This window comes from Arvicola amphibius, chromosome 4 (assembly GCF_903992535.2).
Source record: "Arvicola amphibius chromosome 4, mArvAmp1.2, whole genome shotgun sequence".
NCBI lineage: Eukaryota > Metazoa > Chordata > Mammalia > Rodentia > Cricetidae > Arvicola > Arvicola amphibius.
The window spans coordinates 90731335-90744463 of record NC_052050.1 but is presented as its reverse complement, the minus strand read 5'-3'; the positions used below and the strand labels follow the sequence as shown (position 1 = coordinate 90744463).

At 52.2% G+C, this 13129-nt stretch overlaps 2 protein-coding genes across 6 annotated transcripts; both read right to left on the bottom strand.

Moving 5' to 3' along the window:
* Positions 1–991: 991 nt before the first annotated feature.
* On the bottom strand, positions 992–8760 carry Syngr3 (synaptogyrin 3). Of its 3 annotated transcripts, XM_042054994.1 has the most exons (6): positions 8259–8308; positions 6810–6883; positions 5721–6675; positions 3078–3315; positions 2442–2584; positions 992–2363 (listed from the first exon to the last, which is right to left on the bottom strand). In XM_042054994.1, the coding sequence occupies exons 3-6, from the start codon at positions 5817–5819 to the stop codon at positions 2154–2156; spliced, it is 690 nt and encodes a 229-aa protein (XP_041910928.1). In that variant the 5' UTR covers positions 5820–6675; positions 6810–6883; positions 8259–8308; the 3' UTR covers positions 992–2153. The 3 variants fall into 3 exon arrangements, with proteins under 3 accessions (XP_041910928.1, XP_038183896.1, XP_038183894.2); XM_038327968.1 differs by having other exon boundaries at positions 5721–6082; positions 6527–8760; XM_038327966.1 differs by having other exon boundaries at positions 5721–6050; positions 6527–8760.
* Positions 8761–8896: 136 nt separating this feature from the next.
* On the bottom strand, positions 8897–11739 carry Gfer (growth factor, augmenter of liver regeneration). 3 transcript variants are annotated; one of them, XM_038327971.2, is made up of 3 exons: positions 11391–11739; positions 10862–11058; positions 8897–9605 (listed from the first exon to the last, which is right to left on the bottom strand). In XM_038327971.2, the coding sequence occupies exons 1-3, from the start codon at positions 11622–11624 to the stop codon at positions 9539–9541; spliced, it is 498 nt and encodes a 165-aa protein (XP_038183899.1). In that variant the 5' UTR covers positions 11625–11739; the 3' UTR covers positions 8897–9538. The 3 variants fall into 3 exon arrangements, with proteins under 3 accessions (XP_038183899.1, XP_038183898.1, XP_038183897.1); XM_038327970.2 differs by having other exon boundaries at positions 8897–9610; positions 10862–11025; positions 11391–11737; XM_038327969.2 differs by having other exon boundaries at positions 8897–9610; positions 11391–11735.
* Positions 11740–13129: the final 1390 nt, after the last annotated feature.

The following is a 13129-nucleotide window of genomic DNA, read 5'->3' as shown; positions in this document are numbered from 1 at the left end:
CTTGGGGCTGGAGAGATGGCTCAGCGGTTAAGAGCATTGCTTGCTCTTCCAAAGGTCCTGAGTTCAATTCCCAGCAACCACATGGTGGCTCACAACCATCTGTAATGAGGTCTGGTGCCCTCTTCTGGCCTGTAGATATACACACAGACAGAATATTGTATACATAATAAATAAATAAATGTTTAAAAAAAAAAAAAAAAAGAGAAACCCTGTCTCAAACAAAACAAAACACTGACATGTGCACACACTACAGCAAAGAAAGACAAAAGAAAACAAGAAAAGGGATAAAAGAGGAAAGGATCTCCTGTAGTTGGTTATTTTTACTCTTTGTTCTTTGGGGGCCCACCACCCAGCTCCCAATTAAATACAGGGAGACTTATTCTTATGAATGTCCAGCCTTAGCTTAGCTTATTTCTAGCCAGCTTTTCTTAAATTATTCTGCCTACCTTTTGCCTCTGGGCTTTTTCCTTTCTCTAATCTATGTGTATTTACTTCTTCCTCTGTTGCCGATGTGTGGCTGGCCCCTGGCATCCTCCTCTCTTTCTCACGACACCCTCTTCTATTTATTCTCTCTGCCTGGCAGCCCTGCCTAGTTCTCTCTCCTGTCTTGCTATTTGTCGTTCAGCTCTTTATTAGATCAGTCAGGTGTTTTAGACAGGCAAAGTAAGTAACAGAACTTCACAGAGTTAAACAAATGCAACACATCTTTGTATCGTTAAACAAACGTTTCACAGCATAAACGAATGCAACACATCTTCAGCTAATACTCCACAGCAGTCTCCAGCATTTCGGAGAGCTTGCACTGAGTAGCAGGTTTCATCAGACCAATGTGATCTATTAAGGGATCACAGTCCTGTGGTCTTTTCCTAAAAGTTAATCAGCCTAACTTCCATCTTCCTATCCCCTGCCAAATTCTGGGTCCTGATGTCCTGAGACCCCAGACCCCAGCACAGCAGGGATGGGGTGAAAATGATTCTAGGAGTACCTTAGCTGTGGTCAATGCATTTACAGTCTTTATTGTAAAGAAGTTGCAGTTATAACAGGGGACACTGAAAATCCACAATCACGGATTGTTCTTTCAGAAGAGAGAGAAATAGATCCATATATACAAAAATTGTAAACACGATCACTTAAGTACCCACATAATTGGTCTATGCTACAACGTACAGGGTTGTCAATCAACTGCAACTCCACAGGGAGGCATTTTGTCTGGAAGAATGAGATATGGCAACGCATTTGGTTTGACTTGATGTGAAAAGCCAGCTTCAAGCAATGCATGAGTAGTCTGCTATGCACAGGGACCTGGTCTGGGCCTTAAAAGGGAACAGACAATAGAATAGGGAGGATTGGTTCAGGAAGCAAGGTTAAGCCATTTACAGGAATGACCCTTCAGCAACACCCCGGGCAGATGAGACCTTGTAAGAGACTTGTCTTGCCTGCTACCCAGGTACCCAGCTGTCTCACTCTTCCCTACGGAAGGCCTTACTGAAGAGTGGGTACCCAGGCCCACAGCTGTCTATACCTTCCTGGGCAGAAGCACCCACACCTGGGCAGGACCCACACAAAGAGGGGCAGCTGATGGGGGCACTATGAGATGAAACCTGAAGACTTAATCACAATCACAATACCGACAGGGCTGAGCTGCTCTAGGGAATCCTGCAAGAGGAAGTAGAGGGGGCCTCTGGACAGGGTGGACCACAATAATAGGAGCCAGGGCAGTCACTGTCCACAGAGACATGGGACTGGGAACAAGGGCCATAACCCCACCTAAGGGTGCAAACAGGCTCCCTCTCCCTGGTCCTCAGAAGCCCTTGCACCCTGCCCTGGAAGGCCACTGGACTTCTGACCCTAGAGTGGACAGGTGAGCCCGTGGTTGGCTGGCCCATGAAAGGAATGCTTCCCAGGACAGCCCACTTCAGGCAGTACTGTTTTCTTCTCAGAGGGCCTTAGAACTGGGACCTCTAACTAGGGGAAACTTTGTGGGGATGGTCCAGGAATCCTAGGGAGGCTACTCCCCTTGGTCCCAGAGACCCACAGTGGCCACTTTCTCTGTCCTTGGCACTGGGACGGTAGGACTCAGGAAAGGTCCCAGGAGGCCTCAAGGCCTACGATGGTGAGGTGGCCTTCCAGCCCGGGCCGAAGCCTAACAGCTACTAGTAGGCAGGCACCTGGTACCCTTTGGGGCTGGTGTCCAGGGTTTCGGTGAAGGGCGGGCTCTGGTATGTTTCTGTGCCCTCCACACCACTGCCCACTGGGTAGCCTGGGTAGGCCTGGGCAGCCCCAGCACCTAGCTGATCTGTGGCAAACAGAGACATATCGGTGCCCAGGCGGAACCGCTGCAGGGCCTTCACGGTGAGTGCCACCTGGATGAGAGAGCCAAGGTCAGCTGGGGCAAACCCAGAGACACTCCAGGCCCCACTACCCACAAGACCCGCACTCACCCAGCTGAGGATGGAGAAGAAGCTGAACGCGATGGCGGCCCGCGCCGCGTCCCCAGCCTGTGCAGTGCCTGGTCCTGGCGCTGTGCGCTGCCACTGATTGGTGAGGAAACAGAAGCCTACGAACCACAGGAAGGACCAGACCCCTGCAGGTGGGGACTGGTGATCAGATGGTGTTCCACCACCAGGATCTGTGGTTTAGTTGAACCATTCAGAGAAGGTCCCTCCGGTTCACCGTTAAATCCCTGTTTACATGACCTCCAAGAACCCGCCCCTTCGCAGCCCACCCTTGCTCCTTGCGTCAGACATTCCTTTCACTGTGCTAGCCATGATCCCTGAGACCCCCGGCGCTCCCAACACAGGGTTCCCTCCGTACCTCTAGGTGGTTGGGTCCTACGAGCTCAAAATCCTGAGGCGCATCTGGAAACCTGCTACCTTCCCCGGAAGTAGCCCCACGGGAGTCCCCATGCCCGGTCCAATTTCTTAAAGGACCAGTCACGCCGCCCCCCCCCCCACCCCGATCTCCGCAATTAAGTCAGACAGTACCTCTTCACGCCCCTTCAGCTCAACCCACCAGGTCCCGCCCCACCCCACCCCACTCTTCATTAGGCCACGCCTCTCACCGCCGGCCCCGCCCACCTGAGAAGCCCAGGTCCAGAAGCACAGCGCGGCGACGGTCTCGGACGCTGCTGATCTGCTGAAAACGCGCGTCCAGCAGCAGGAAGGCAGCGCAGGCGATGAAAGCCCCGAGACCCAGCACGACGCCGAAGCGACAGGCGCCCGCGTTTCCGTTGAAGACGCAACGCAGCTCTGGACCGCTGTCCGCGTTTACATAGCCTTCGTTGACTATGGGCCCGAACACAGCAATAGAGAAAACCTGCCAGCAGCAGGCAGCGTTTAGGGCTATGAGGCCTCCTCATGCCACTGCCAGAGGCATCTGTTGCCCCTGTCAAAAGCCCCAAGTCTCTGTGCCTGTCCCAGAGTTCTCCTACAGCATCGAACCAGCTTACCATCCTTTTGCATATTGAGTAATTATTGAAAATAAAGAAGCTGGGTGGGGTGGCACACGCCTTTAATGCTAGCACTCAGGAGGCAGAGACAGGCAGATCTCGAGTTCGAGGTCAACCTGGTCTATAAAGAAAGAAAAAGAAAGAAGCATTTACAGAGTAGCTAAAACCACTACTTTGCATAGGTTTGCATGGAGGTAATACTGTATGTAATCGCAATACTCGAGAGGTGGAGTAAGAAGGATCAGAGGAAGATAGATTTGGCGACCTAAGACACTAATAAAACAATAATACAGAGCTCAAATGAGATGGCTCAATAGTTAAAAGCACTGGCTAGGTTATCCTTAAGAACCAGGGTTTGATTCCCAGCACCCATGTGGAAGCTCAAGTCTGTAACTCGGTGACAGGGAATCCGATGTCCTCTCTGGCCTCTGCCAGTACCAAACACACACATGGTGCACAGACATACATGCAGGAAAACACTCAAACATAAAATATGTGAGACACCACTCTTCCTATCCCCTTGAGAGGAGGCATATTAGAGTTCCCATGGTGAAGTCGGTCATATGACTGCTAAGAGCCATAGCTCCTTGGCTCCTCTGCAGGTCTTGGAACCTATAGCCTCCCAGAGTTAACTTAAAAGTGTGAAGACAGGAGCCAGTCATATGGGTGACTTCTGGGCTTGTGGGAGGCCAGGGCACTGTTGAGGGTAAAGCCAAGGGGCAGCTGTCTAGGGAAATATGCAAGTATGCCAGCCTTTCCCCTTCTGAACTGGACCTCTGCATATGGGAGCTGCGTGTCTGCTCCTTAGCGTACCACATGAAGTAAACTGACCTGGCTAGGAATGCTGGGTCCAAGAGTATCCACTAGCAATAGTGGACACCAGAAATGACCCCTGTGAGTAACCAGTTAAAAATATCAGTCAAAGCTGGGTGGTGGTGGTGGTGCACGTTTTTAATCCCAGCACCCGGGAGGCAGAGACAGGCAGATATCAGAGTTTGAGGGCAGCCTGGTCTACAGAGCAAGTTCCAGGACAGGCTCCAAAAGCTACAGAGAAACCCTGTCTCAAAAAAAAAAAAAATCAGTTAAGAGCATTGATTCTAAAGCTTTAGAACACTGGGCTCTCTAAAGTTGACCACTGACCTTTTTTCTTTTTGGTTATCTGAAACAGGGTTTCTCTGTGAAACAGTCCTGGCTGTCCTGGAACTCGTTTTGTAGACCAGGCTGGCCTCGAACTCACTGAGATCCGCCTGCCTCTGCCTCCAGAGTGCTGGGATTAAAGGCGAGCGCCACCAGTGCCTGGTGACCACTGCCTTCCAAGGTTTAGTCTGACTTCAGTACCTCCTGCCCACCAGTTCTCCGAGGCAGGATGGAAGCACACACTAAGTCTAGGCAGTCCTGTGTTTCCAAGAAATAAATGTCCTCTAGTCTCAGATCATATTTCACTCCTTTCCCACCCAAACTCCATGGAAAATGCCACAGCATGGACAAGTCCCTTGAGAACAACGCACAAGTCAGGACCAGAAGAGTCTTGCTTCAGTCCACCAGATCTTGTGGGGAGGGGATGCCCCACCCTGGGAACCGCCCTCCTCCAAGACAGGCATGGAAATTAGACGAGTGTCAGCTGGACAAAATTCAGAACTTGGCACCCCTCTCCTAAATCTTCTGCCCTAGGGGTTAGGACAGGCAAACCATGCTCAGTGGGATAAATTACCCCTAGTCTGCAGCTTCCATGCCATTTCCGGGAAGTCTCCTCAGATGAGCCCCTTCTAACTACACTAGCCAGGAGCCCCCTTGCCCTCCTCAACTGAGACCTAAGGGGTCTAGGAAGGCCCATCTCCCTTTAAATGAACCTGGTGAATTTATGATCCAGCAAAGGAAGGAACTGTGCTCCCATGCCCCCTTTCCCATCTGGAATTTAGTCCCTGAACCCCTGGGAGAACCACATCCGCAACCTTATGCCCACTTCCAGGTTTTGGGAACCTGAAAAATGAAGAGAATGCTGAGGAAGGGGACTGGATTAGACCTTAAGAGGAATTGAGGGCAGGGGGAGACCAGCGGTGACCTCTCAAGGTCTATGGGTAACAGCCGGCCCTTCCCCCGCCCGCAGGTGGGTGCGCCTAGCTATGTGACGTCACCCCAACCTGCGGTCGGGGGGGGAGGGGCCGACCAAGAGGAGAGTGAGGGGCTATGCGCAGGGGGCGGGTGAGGGTAGGAGACAGGGATGCTAGGAGAGATGGGGGACCAGGAAGGGGCCTGCTTTGGGGCCACTTACCCAGGACACGACCCGCAACAGGGTCTGGGGCCGCTTGGCGAAGCTCACGGGATCGAAGGCAGCTCCCGCACGGCCCGCGCCGAAGGAGGCTCCCTCCATGGCAGGACCTGTGCCTTCTGTCCGTTTGTCCAGCCGGTCTACCCTGCCCGAGACCGCCCGGGGCTGCTGCTGAGGCTGCTGATGCTACGGATGCTGCCGCTGCCGCCGCCTCCCGGGAGCGCGCGTCGGCTGCGACGGGGGCGCGCGGGGCGGGGCCGAGCCAGCGCCCCCGACAGGGTCCACGCGCCGGGGACCTAAGCCCTGCCCGGCGTCCTTTCTGCTCACTGTCCCCTGCATGACAGAGTCAGAGATGGGGACATTCTCTGGAAAGACAAAGCGAGGTCCTCATGGGGTTTAGAGGTGGGCAAGAGAAGGTAAGGACTGAACTCAGATTTTGTCATGGCCAAGATCACTGACAGAAGGACGAGCACATCATCAACGTCTTCTCAGACCAGGAGGGCTTTTTGGTGAGTATATAAGGGAAAACTGAGGCCTAGCATCTTGCCCTTTGCATTCAGGGAAAGACAACCAGCCCCCAGTCCCTAGTCTCAAAGACTGGGGGCCTTTCTCATTAGCCCTTTCATCACCATAGAAAGAAAATCAAAGAACATGTAAGGAAAGAAGCCTCTTGACCTCTGACTGAGAAAGAAGAAAATTTCAGCTCAGAGATGTGGTACACACTTGTATTGCTGCGCTCACATCCCCACTGCATTCTGACTTCTCCTTGTACCTTCCTAACAGGGTCGGGTGAGAAGAGTAGCATTTACCTTCAGGGACACTTGTCTGGGAGGCAGAGACCACTGTGGCCAGCAGGGGTGAAGGTTGAACATCTCTGTTCTTTTCCTCTAGTTGGGTCATGTTTTCCATAGACTGTCTCCATCTCTAGTCTCCAGGATTGATCTGTAGCTATTTAATCCTGAGTTCAAGGAGGGGGAGAAGCAACAGAGATGCGATCTTGTTCCAGATGCTACCTAGTTACCCTGGCTGGGAATCCCACAGACCCACTTCATGCTTCCATTGCCAGGCTGGTAGGAGACTGAAGGAGTCTACCTTCATGGTCATGGCAGAAGCGGGGTGTAGTAGAAGACCATGGCTAAGCCCCCAGTTGTCTGTCTCTGTCTTCCCTGGGAACAGAACCAGATAGAAGCAAAGTTTACACACATTAAGACTGTGCAGTGCCAAGCACTTTACTGTGACCTGTTGTTCATTCTTCAGAGGGAAGGTCCCTAGGAAACCAGTTGTTTCTGAGACACAGGTGAACAGAGCAGGTGCAGCCCACCAGTTTGGTCAACTCCCTGATACCTTGAATCCCATTTTAGCTGTGGGCAGATCTGTGTTATCATCCATTCCCCCTTTTCCTCTATCATTTTTATCCACACTCAGAAAAAAAAATGCAGCACATTTTTTGAAAAACAGTTCTTGGGCTGAGTGTATAGCCCAGTGGCAGAATACCTGCCTAGCATGCATGGGCTGGGTATCTCAGATTAAATTCCTAATATCACCAAATAAACAGCTTTTGGTCACACTTCTGTTCCCCTTAGCAGCAAATTCAGGCTGTTCCCCATCTATTTCTAGTTCCTCTCCCTCCCCTTTTCCCTCAGTACCTGCAATATAATTAATCCCCTATCCTGCATCTGGCCAGGCACCTCTGCCTGCCATTTCAGAATCGAGCTTGATTCTCCTCATGCATACACACAGCTCACACACCTCTAATGTCTATCTCACAGCCTTCTTATTTTCCTGTTGCTGGGAATAGAACTGGGGGTATTATGCATGCCAGGCAAGCATTTCCCCTCAGAGCTACATCCCTAGCCATCATGAGCCTTTTCTTGAAAGCCCTTTCCTGTCCATTTGCCAGATCTATAGGCTTGCGATCCCTCTGTTGACAGGGTCTCACTATGTGGCGCTGGGATTAAAGGTGTGCGCCACCATGCTGGGCTTGTATTCTGTGTTGCCTCTCTATGTGCTGACCACTGACAGCTCATACCATAACCTTCCTTTACACTACAGCTTCACTTGTCTTGACCTGGATGCCCTGTGAACAGGGACAAAATGAAGGTTTTGAGTTTTTTAAAAATAAATCAATTGAGTTATTGGTTTTCCCTCTCTTGTTTTAAGGCAGGATCTATGTAGTCCTGGCTGACCTGAATCTCAGTATGTAGACCAAACTGGCCTCAAACTTCACAGAGATCTGACCACCTCTGCACTCTGAGTGCTGGTGCTGAAGGCAAAGGCATGTGTGTCACCACACCTGGCTTTTTTTTTCTTCTTTTTGTAATGTGTTCTGAACCAGGCAGTGGTGGTGCACACCTTTAATCCCATCATTCAGGAGGCAGAGGCAGGTGGACCTCTGTGAGTTCAAGGCAGGCCTGGTCTACAGAGAGTTCTAGACCAGCCAGGGCTACACAGAAGCAGGGAGGGGGAACCAATAGACACAGACAACAAATAAACATGTTTTGAGTGGGGCTGGAGAGATGGCTCAGAGGTTAAGAGCATTACCTGCTCTTCCAAAGATCCTGAGTTCAATTCCCAGCAACCACATGGTGGCTTACAACCATCTGTAATGGGGTCTGGTGCCCTCTTCTGGCCTGCAGTCATACACACAGAGAGAATATTGTATACATAATGAATAAATATTTTTAAAAAAACATGTTTTGAGTGTTTACCCTGTATGTATTTCTGTATGGGCTTTTGTACCTGGTACCCATGGTATTGGATCCCCTGGGACTGAAGTCACTACATGGGTGCTGAGAAACAGCCAGCACAAGGAAGTCATACCCAGCTAGTCCTCACCCACAGAAGGGCCGACACAGGAAAGAATAGTATCTTTATGCACTGCTGCTGGGATGCTCTAGTTGGGAGCCTCGCTGAAGGACAGACTAAACTGAGCAGATCCAGAGAAGCCCAGCTGGAGGGTACAGACTCAGCATTCTGAATTCCAATGAACCCCAAATTCCTAGCTGCCAACACTCTGGCCACTCCCCATTTGTCATCTTCAGCTTCTCACCCTGGAATTCTGACTTCATGAAGAGCTTTTCTCAGCTGCTCCATAGTGACTTCTGCCAGTACAAAATGGTCCAACCAGAGAAAAGCAAAAGCAGGCCTGTCCATCAGTACAAAGCACACAAAGACCAGGCCCTAAGTCACTTCATTTTATTTTGGTCTCAAACTCTTAAGGAAGCAGATACTCAGAATCATCTGCTGACAGGCATGTCACAGCTGTGGAAGAACATGTGCCAGGCAGGCAGTGGGCAGTATGGTGGGCACACCCTCAGAGAAGAGCCCTCCTAGAGCTGGGAACAGAGTACAGAGTAGACAGCTCAGTGAAATGACACAGAGCTGCCAGGGTCATAGTTCTGCAGGCAGCCATGTCCCAACTGTGTAATGGGCAAGAGGCTGCATTATAAAGGATACGGGGCAGCCTGTAGATAGATGCCTCTCTCATCTTCAGTCCCATGGCGCCTTAGCTGAGGAGGCCACAGTGGATACCTCCACTTCTCAATCTTGTGGGTAGGGTTCCCATTGGGTAGGGTTCCCATTGGCAATGTCTTAGGGACCCTACCTTCCCCACCCCACCAAAAAAAAGCTTTGGCTCAGATGCATTTTAATCAATAGGCTGTCCCTCCCTCTCTAGCCAGGTTGCCTATGGATCCTGGCCAGACGCCCCACACACTCTGCCGACAATCTTCTAGTCACAGGAGCCGTCCTTCCAGCCGTCACGCCATCGCTCGTCTACTCTTGAGCAGTCAAAGTCAGGCTTGCCCAGCTTCTGATTCACCTCATTGTGCAGACGGCACAGCCATTGGCTGAAGGAGACCCGAGTGCTTGTGTCTGGCGGGTTCCTGCCTATCCTTTGTGAGAGAAGCACAGGAAGACGGTAAGGAGGTGTTGACTCTGTCCTTGCCAGTGCCTGGGGATAGGGAGCTGGGGCGCTGCTAGGAATTAAACTTGGGAATGCATTCGTGTTCCAAGCTGATGATGAGCAGGGTTGAGTCTCCCGGGCTTGGGCAACTCCCAGGGCTGCTCACTCATTCACCTGCCTTGGCAAGAGGGCAGGCAACTTTACAACCTTGTAACAATCAGGGACCATGGTCTCTAGCCTCAGGCAGAGCAGAGACAGGTGGGGCCTGGCACAAGAGAGTGTTTAGTTTCATAGCACCATGGGCCCAGTTAGCAAGAGATCACCCTCATTCCTAACTGTCCAGGCTTCAAATAACAAGTGCAACTGCCCAACAGATCCAACCTAGAAATTCGGGTTAAGCCATTGAGAGTGGTAGGTTATTTCATTCCTGTTTGTTTGTTTTGAGACAGGGTTTGACTGTGTAGCCCTGGCTCTGTCCTTGAACTCACTTTAAAGACCAGACTGGCCTCTCAGAGAAACACCTTTCTCTGCTTCCAGAGTGCTGGGATTAAAGGCGTGTGCCACCACCACCCAGTTCATTCCCGGTTTTTTTTTTTTTTTTTCGAGACAGGGTTTCTCTGCAGCTTTTTTTTTTTTTTTTTTTTTTTTTTTGGTTTTTCGAGACAGGGTTTCTCTGTAGCTTTGGAGCCTGTCCTGGAACTAGCTCTTGTAGACCAGGCTGGCCTCGAACTCACAGAGATCCGCCTGCCTCAGCCTCCCGAGTGCTGGAATTAAAGGCGTGCGCCACCACCGCCCGGCTCATTCCCGGTTTTTTTAAATCAGTAACCACGCTAAGGGATTAGGGAAGTTAGGCAAGGTGGAATCTTAGCCCTTCCTAAAAACCTCAAGGCTAACGATCCACAGAACTGGGATTTTTGAGGAGAAAGGAGAATGCTCCCATGAACCAACATCCCTTTTGGTGGCCCCTCTCCTGCAACCTGTCACTTCTGCAACCATTTCCCTAGGCCCATTTTTTTTTTTTTTTTTTTTTTTTGGTTTTTCGAGACAGGGTTTCTCTGCAGCTTTTTTTTTAGAGCCTGGCCTGGAACTAGCTCTTGTAGACCAGGCTGGCCTCGAACTCACAGAGATCCGCCTGCCTCTGCCTCCCGAGTGCTGGGATTAAAGGCGCCCTAGGCCCATTTTTATGACATCTGCCAGACCCCCATCAGGGGCCTTACTGGCAGAGATACGGCACACTTACCTCTTCCTTATGTCTTCCGCACACTCCTCGCAGGGGTAAAACTTGGAAAATATATGTATGAACTGGGCCATATCTTGCTGCTGTTCTGGGGTGGGCATGTCCGGGTAATAGGCGGCCAGCGTGTGGAGGAAAGCCCAGGTGTGGCGACCCAGTTCCTCCCGATCCTGTGGACAATCCTCCCTAAACTTGATGTCCCGCTGCAGAAGTAGGCCGACTAAGGGTCAGTTCATTCTTCCCCAACCAAAAGCCCATAAAATTCCAACCCAGTGGCATACTGTTTGCGTTGCACGCCAGAGGACTTGGGTTCGGATTCCCAGTATCACCAAAAAAATAAAATTAACAAGAATGCTCCCTTTTTCAGTTGGCAGCCCACTAAATCGATCCGGCCAGCCGGTGGCTGAAAGCTCAAAGTTCGAGCCTAATGGTGTGTGTGGGTGAGGGGGATGGACGTGTTTAGGCATAGCCAACCCTGAGAAACCCGGTGTGGGGCGGGGGACCGCGACCGGGTGGCCAGGTGGGGCATCTGCACCTTCTGCTGGGTCCGCATCCACGACTTGAAGTCCACACAGGCCCGGCACGGCCGCTTCCCGTGCTCCAAACCTTGCGGGGCCGAGGCGGAGGCGGCGGCGTCTCTATGCCCTGCGCCCCGGCCCCGCGCGTCAGTCACCAAGTCGTCGTCGGTCATCTGGGAGCGCGCGCCGCCGGGCAGGAAGGAGAAGAGACCGCTGCGAGAGAAGCCCGCGGGTCCGCTGGGCGCCGCCATCTTGCCGGCGTACGGACGGCGGGGCCAGGAGAGGTTCCGGAAGGTCGGCCAGGCCAGCGCGCACGCCACTGCCAGCGCGCGGCGGCAGGAGCCGGAACGGCGGCCCGGGGCTGGGCTCAGGCTGGGGCGGGAGGCGGAGCCTGGCGACGGGGCGGGGCTGGGGGCCGAGGCGGCGGTCCCGGTCGGGGCGGAGTGGGAGGCCTGGGCGCGGGAGGAGGCGGGGCGGGAGGCGCGGGCCGAGGCGGCACAGGGGGATGAGGCTCGGGCTCGACTGGTGCTCTTGCGCCTGGTTGCCCGCCGCGGGCCTGGCGCGCGTGGTCCATGGTGGCGCTCGGGCTTCCTCCAGCAGAAGTGTAGTGGGTTGTGGGAGGTGCGCTGCGGCCCCGCTGAGAACTCGGGCTGAGACGAGGTCCGAGATGCTTCTCGCGTCGCCCCCATCGCTCGGTTCACACCCTAACCAGCGGCCAAGTTTTGGGCCTTTCTGCCGTAGGACGCGCCCACCCAGACGCTTCTGGGTGCCTTGGCAACGCGCGGCGGGGCGTGGTCTCACGGACCAGACAGCGCCTGGGGCTAGGGTCGACCTTTGCCCTAGTAATTGGGGCCGCAACCTTAGGAGAGTCAGCGGGCGGGTCCCCAACCTAAAACCTGGAAATAAAAAGTTATTATGCCTATTTCAGCCTCAGGTATTCCTTTTTTTTTTTTTTTTGAGACAAGATCTCATGTGACTTGAGCTAACTTCGAACTCTGTGTAGTTGAGTGGAGATGACGCTAAATTTTTCAATCTTCTGCCACCACCAGCACCTCCTCAAGAACTTGACTTAAAAGCCTGGGTCATCACAGGAAGAGTTTCTTCCCCTGCCTCCATGTGTTCATTCATTCATCTGCAAATATTTGTACAGTGATACCCTGCTCCAAGCGCTGCTTCCGGCACTGAGCACAAGGAACAAGCTTCTGTCCCTGGCCTCTTTGGCCTTTGACCAGGGGTGAAGATGGGGAAAACCCAGTCACTGGAATAAATTTTATTTCCGAACTGGTGAAAGCCATGTATAGAGTATGGAAATATAGACCCTTAGGCACAGGCCTGTAGGAAGAGGTATCAACTCAGGCGATCTGCATTTTACAGAAGCACTAGACCATTGGGGGCAGGACTCTGAGGAGGCAGATGGAGGCCAGGATTCAGAGTTGGGCAATAGCCCACCACCATGCTAGAAATTGGGATTTGCTCTAAAAACAGTGGGAGACATTGGGCAATTTGGGACAAAGCTGTCTTTCTATTTTTCAGTATTTCTCCTATTTTGTGAGAGTGAGTGTGTGTGTGTGTGGCCTTGGTTGTTCTGGAATTCGTTCTTTATATCAGGCTGACCCCAAACTCAAGAGATTCTCCTGCCTCTGCTTCCCTTCGTGTGCTGGGATTAAAGGTGTGTACCATCTGTAATTATCTGCCCAGCCCAGCTTTTTTTTTAATTCTTATTTTATGTGCATTGGTGTTTGGCCTTGCATGTATG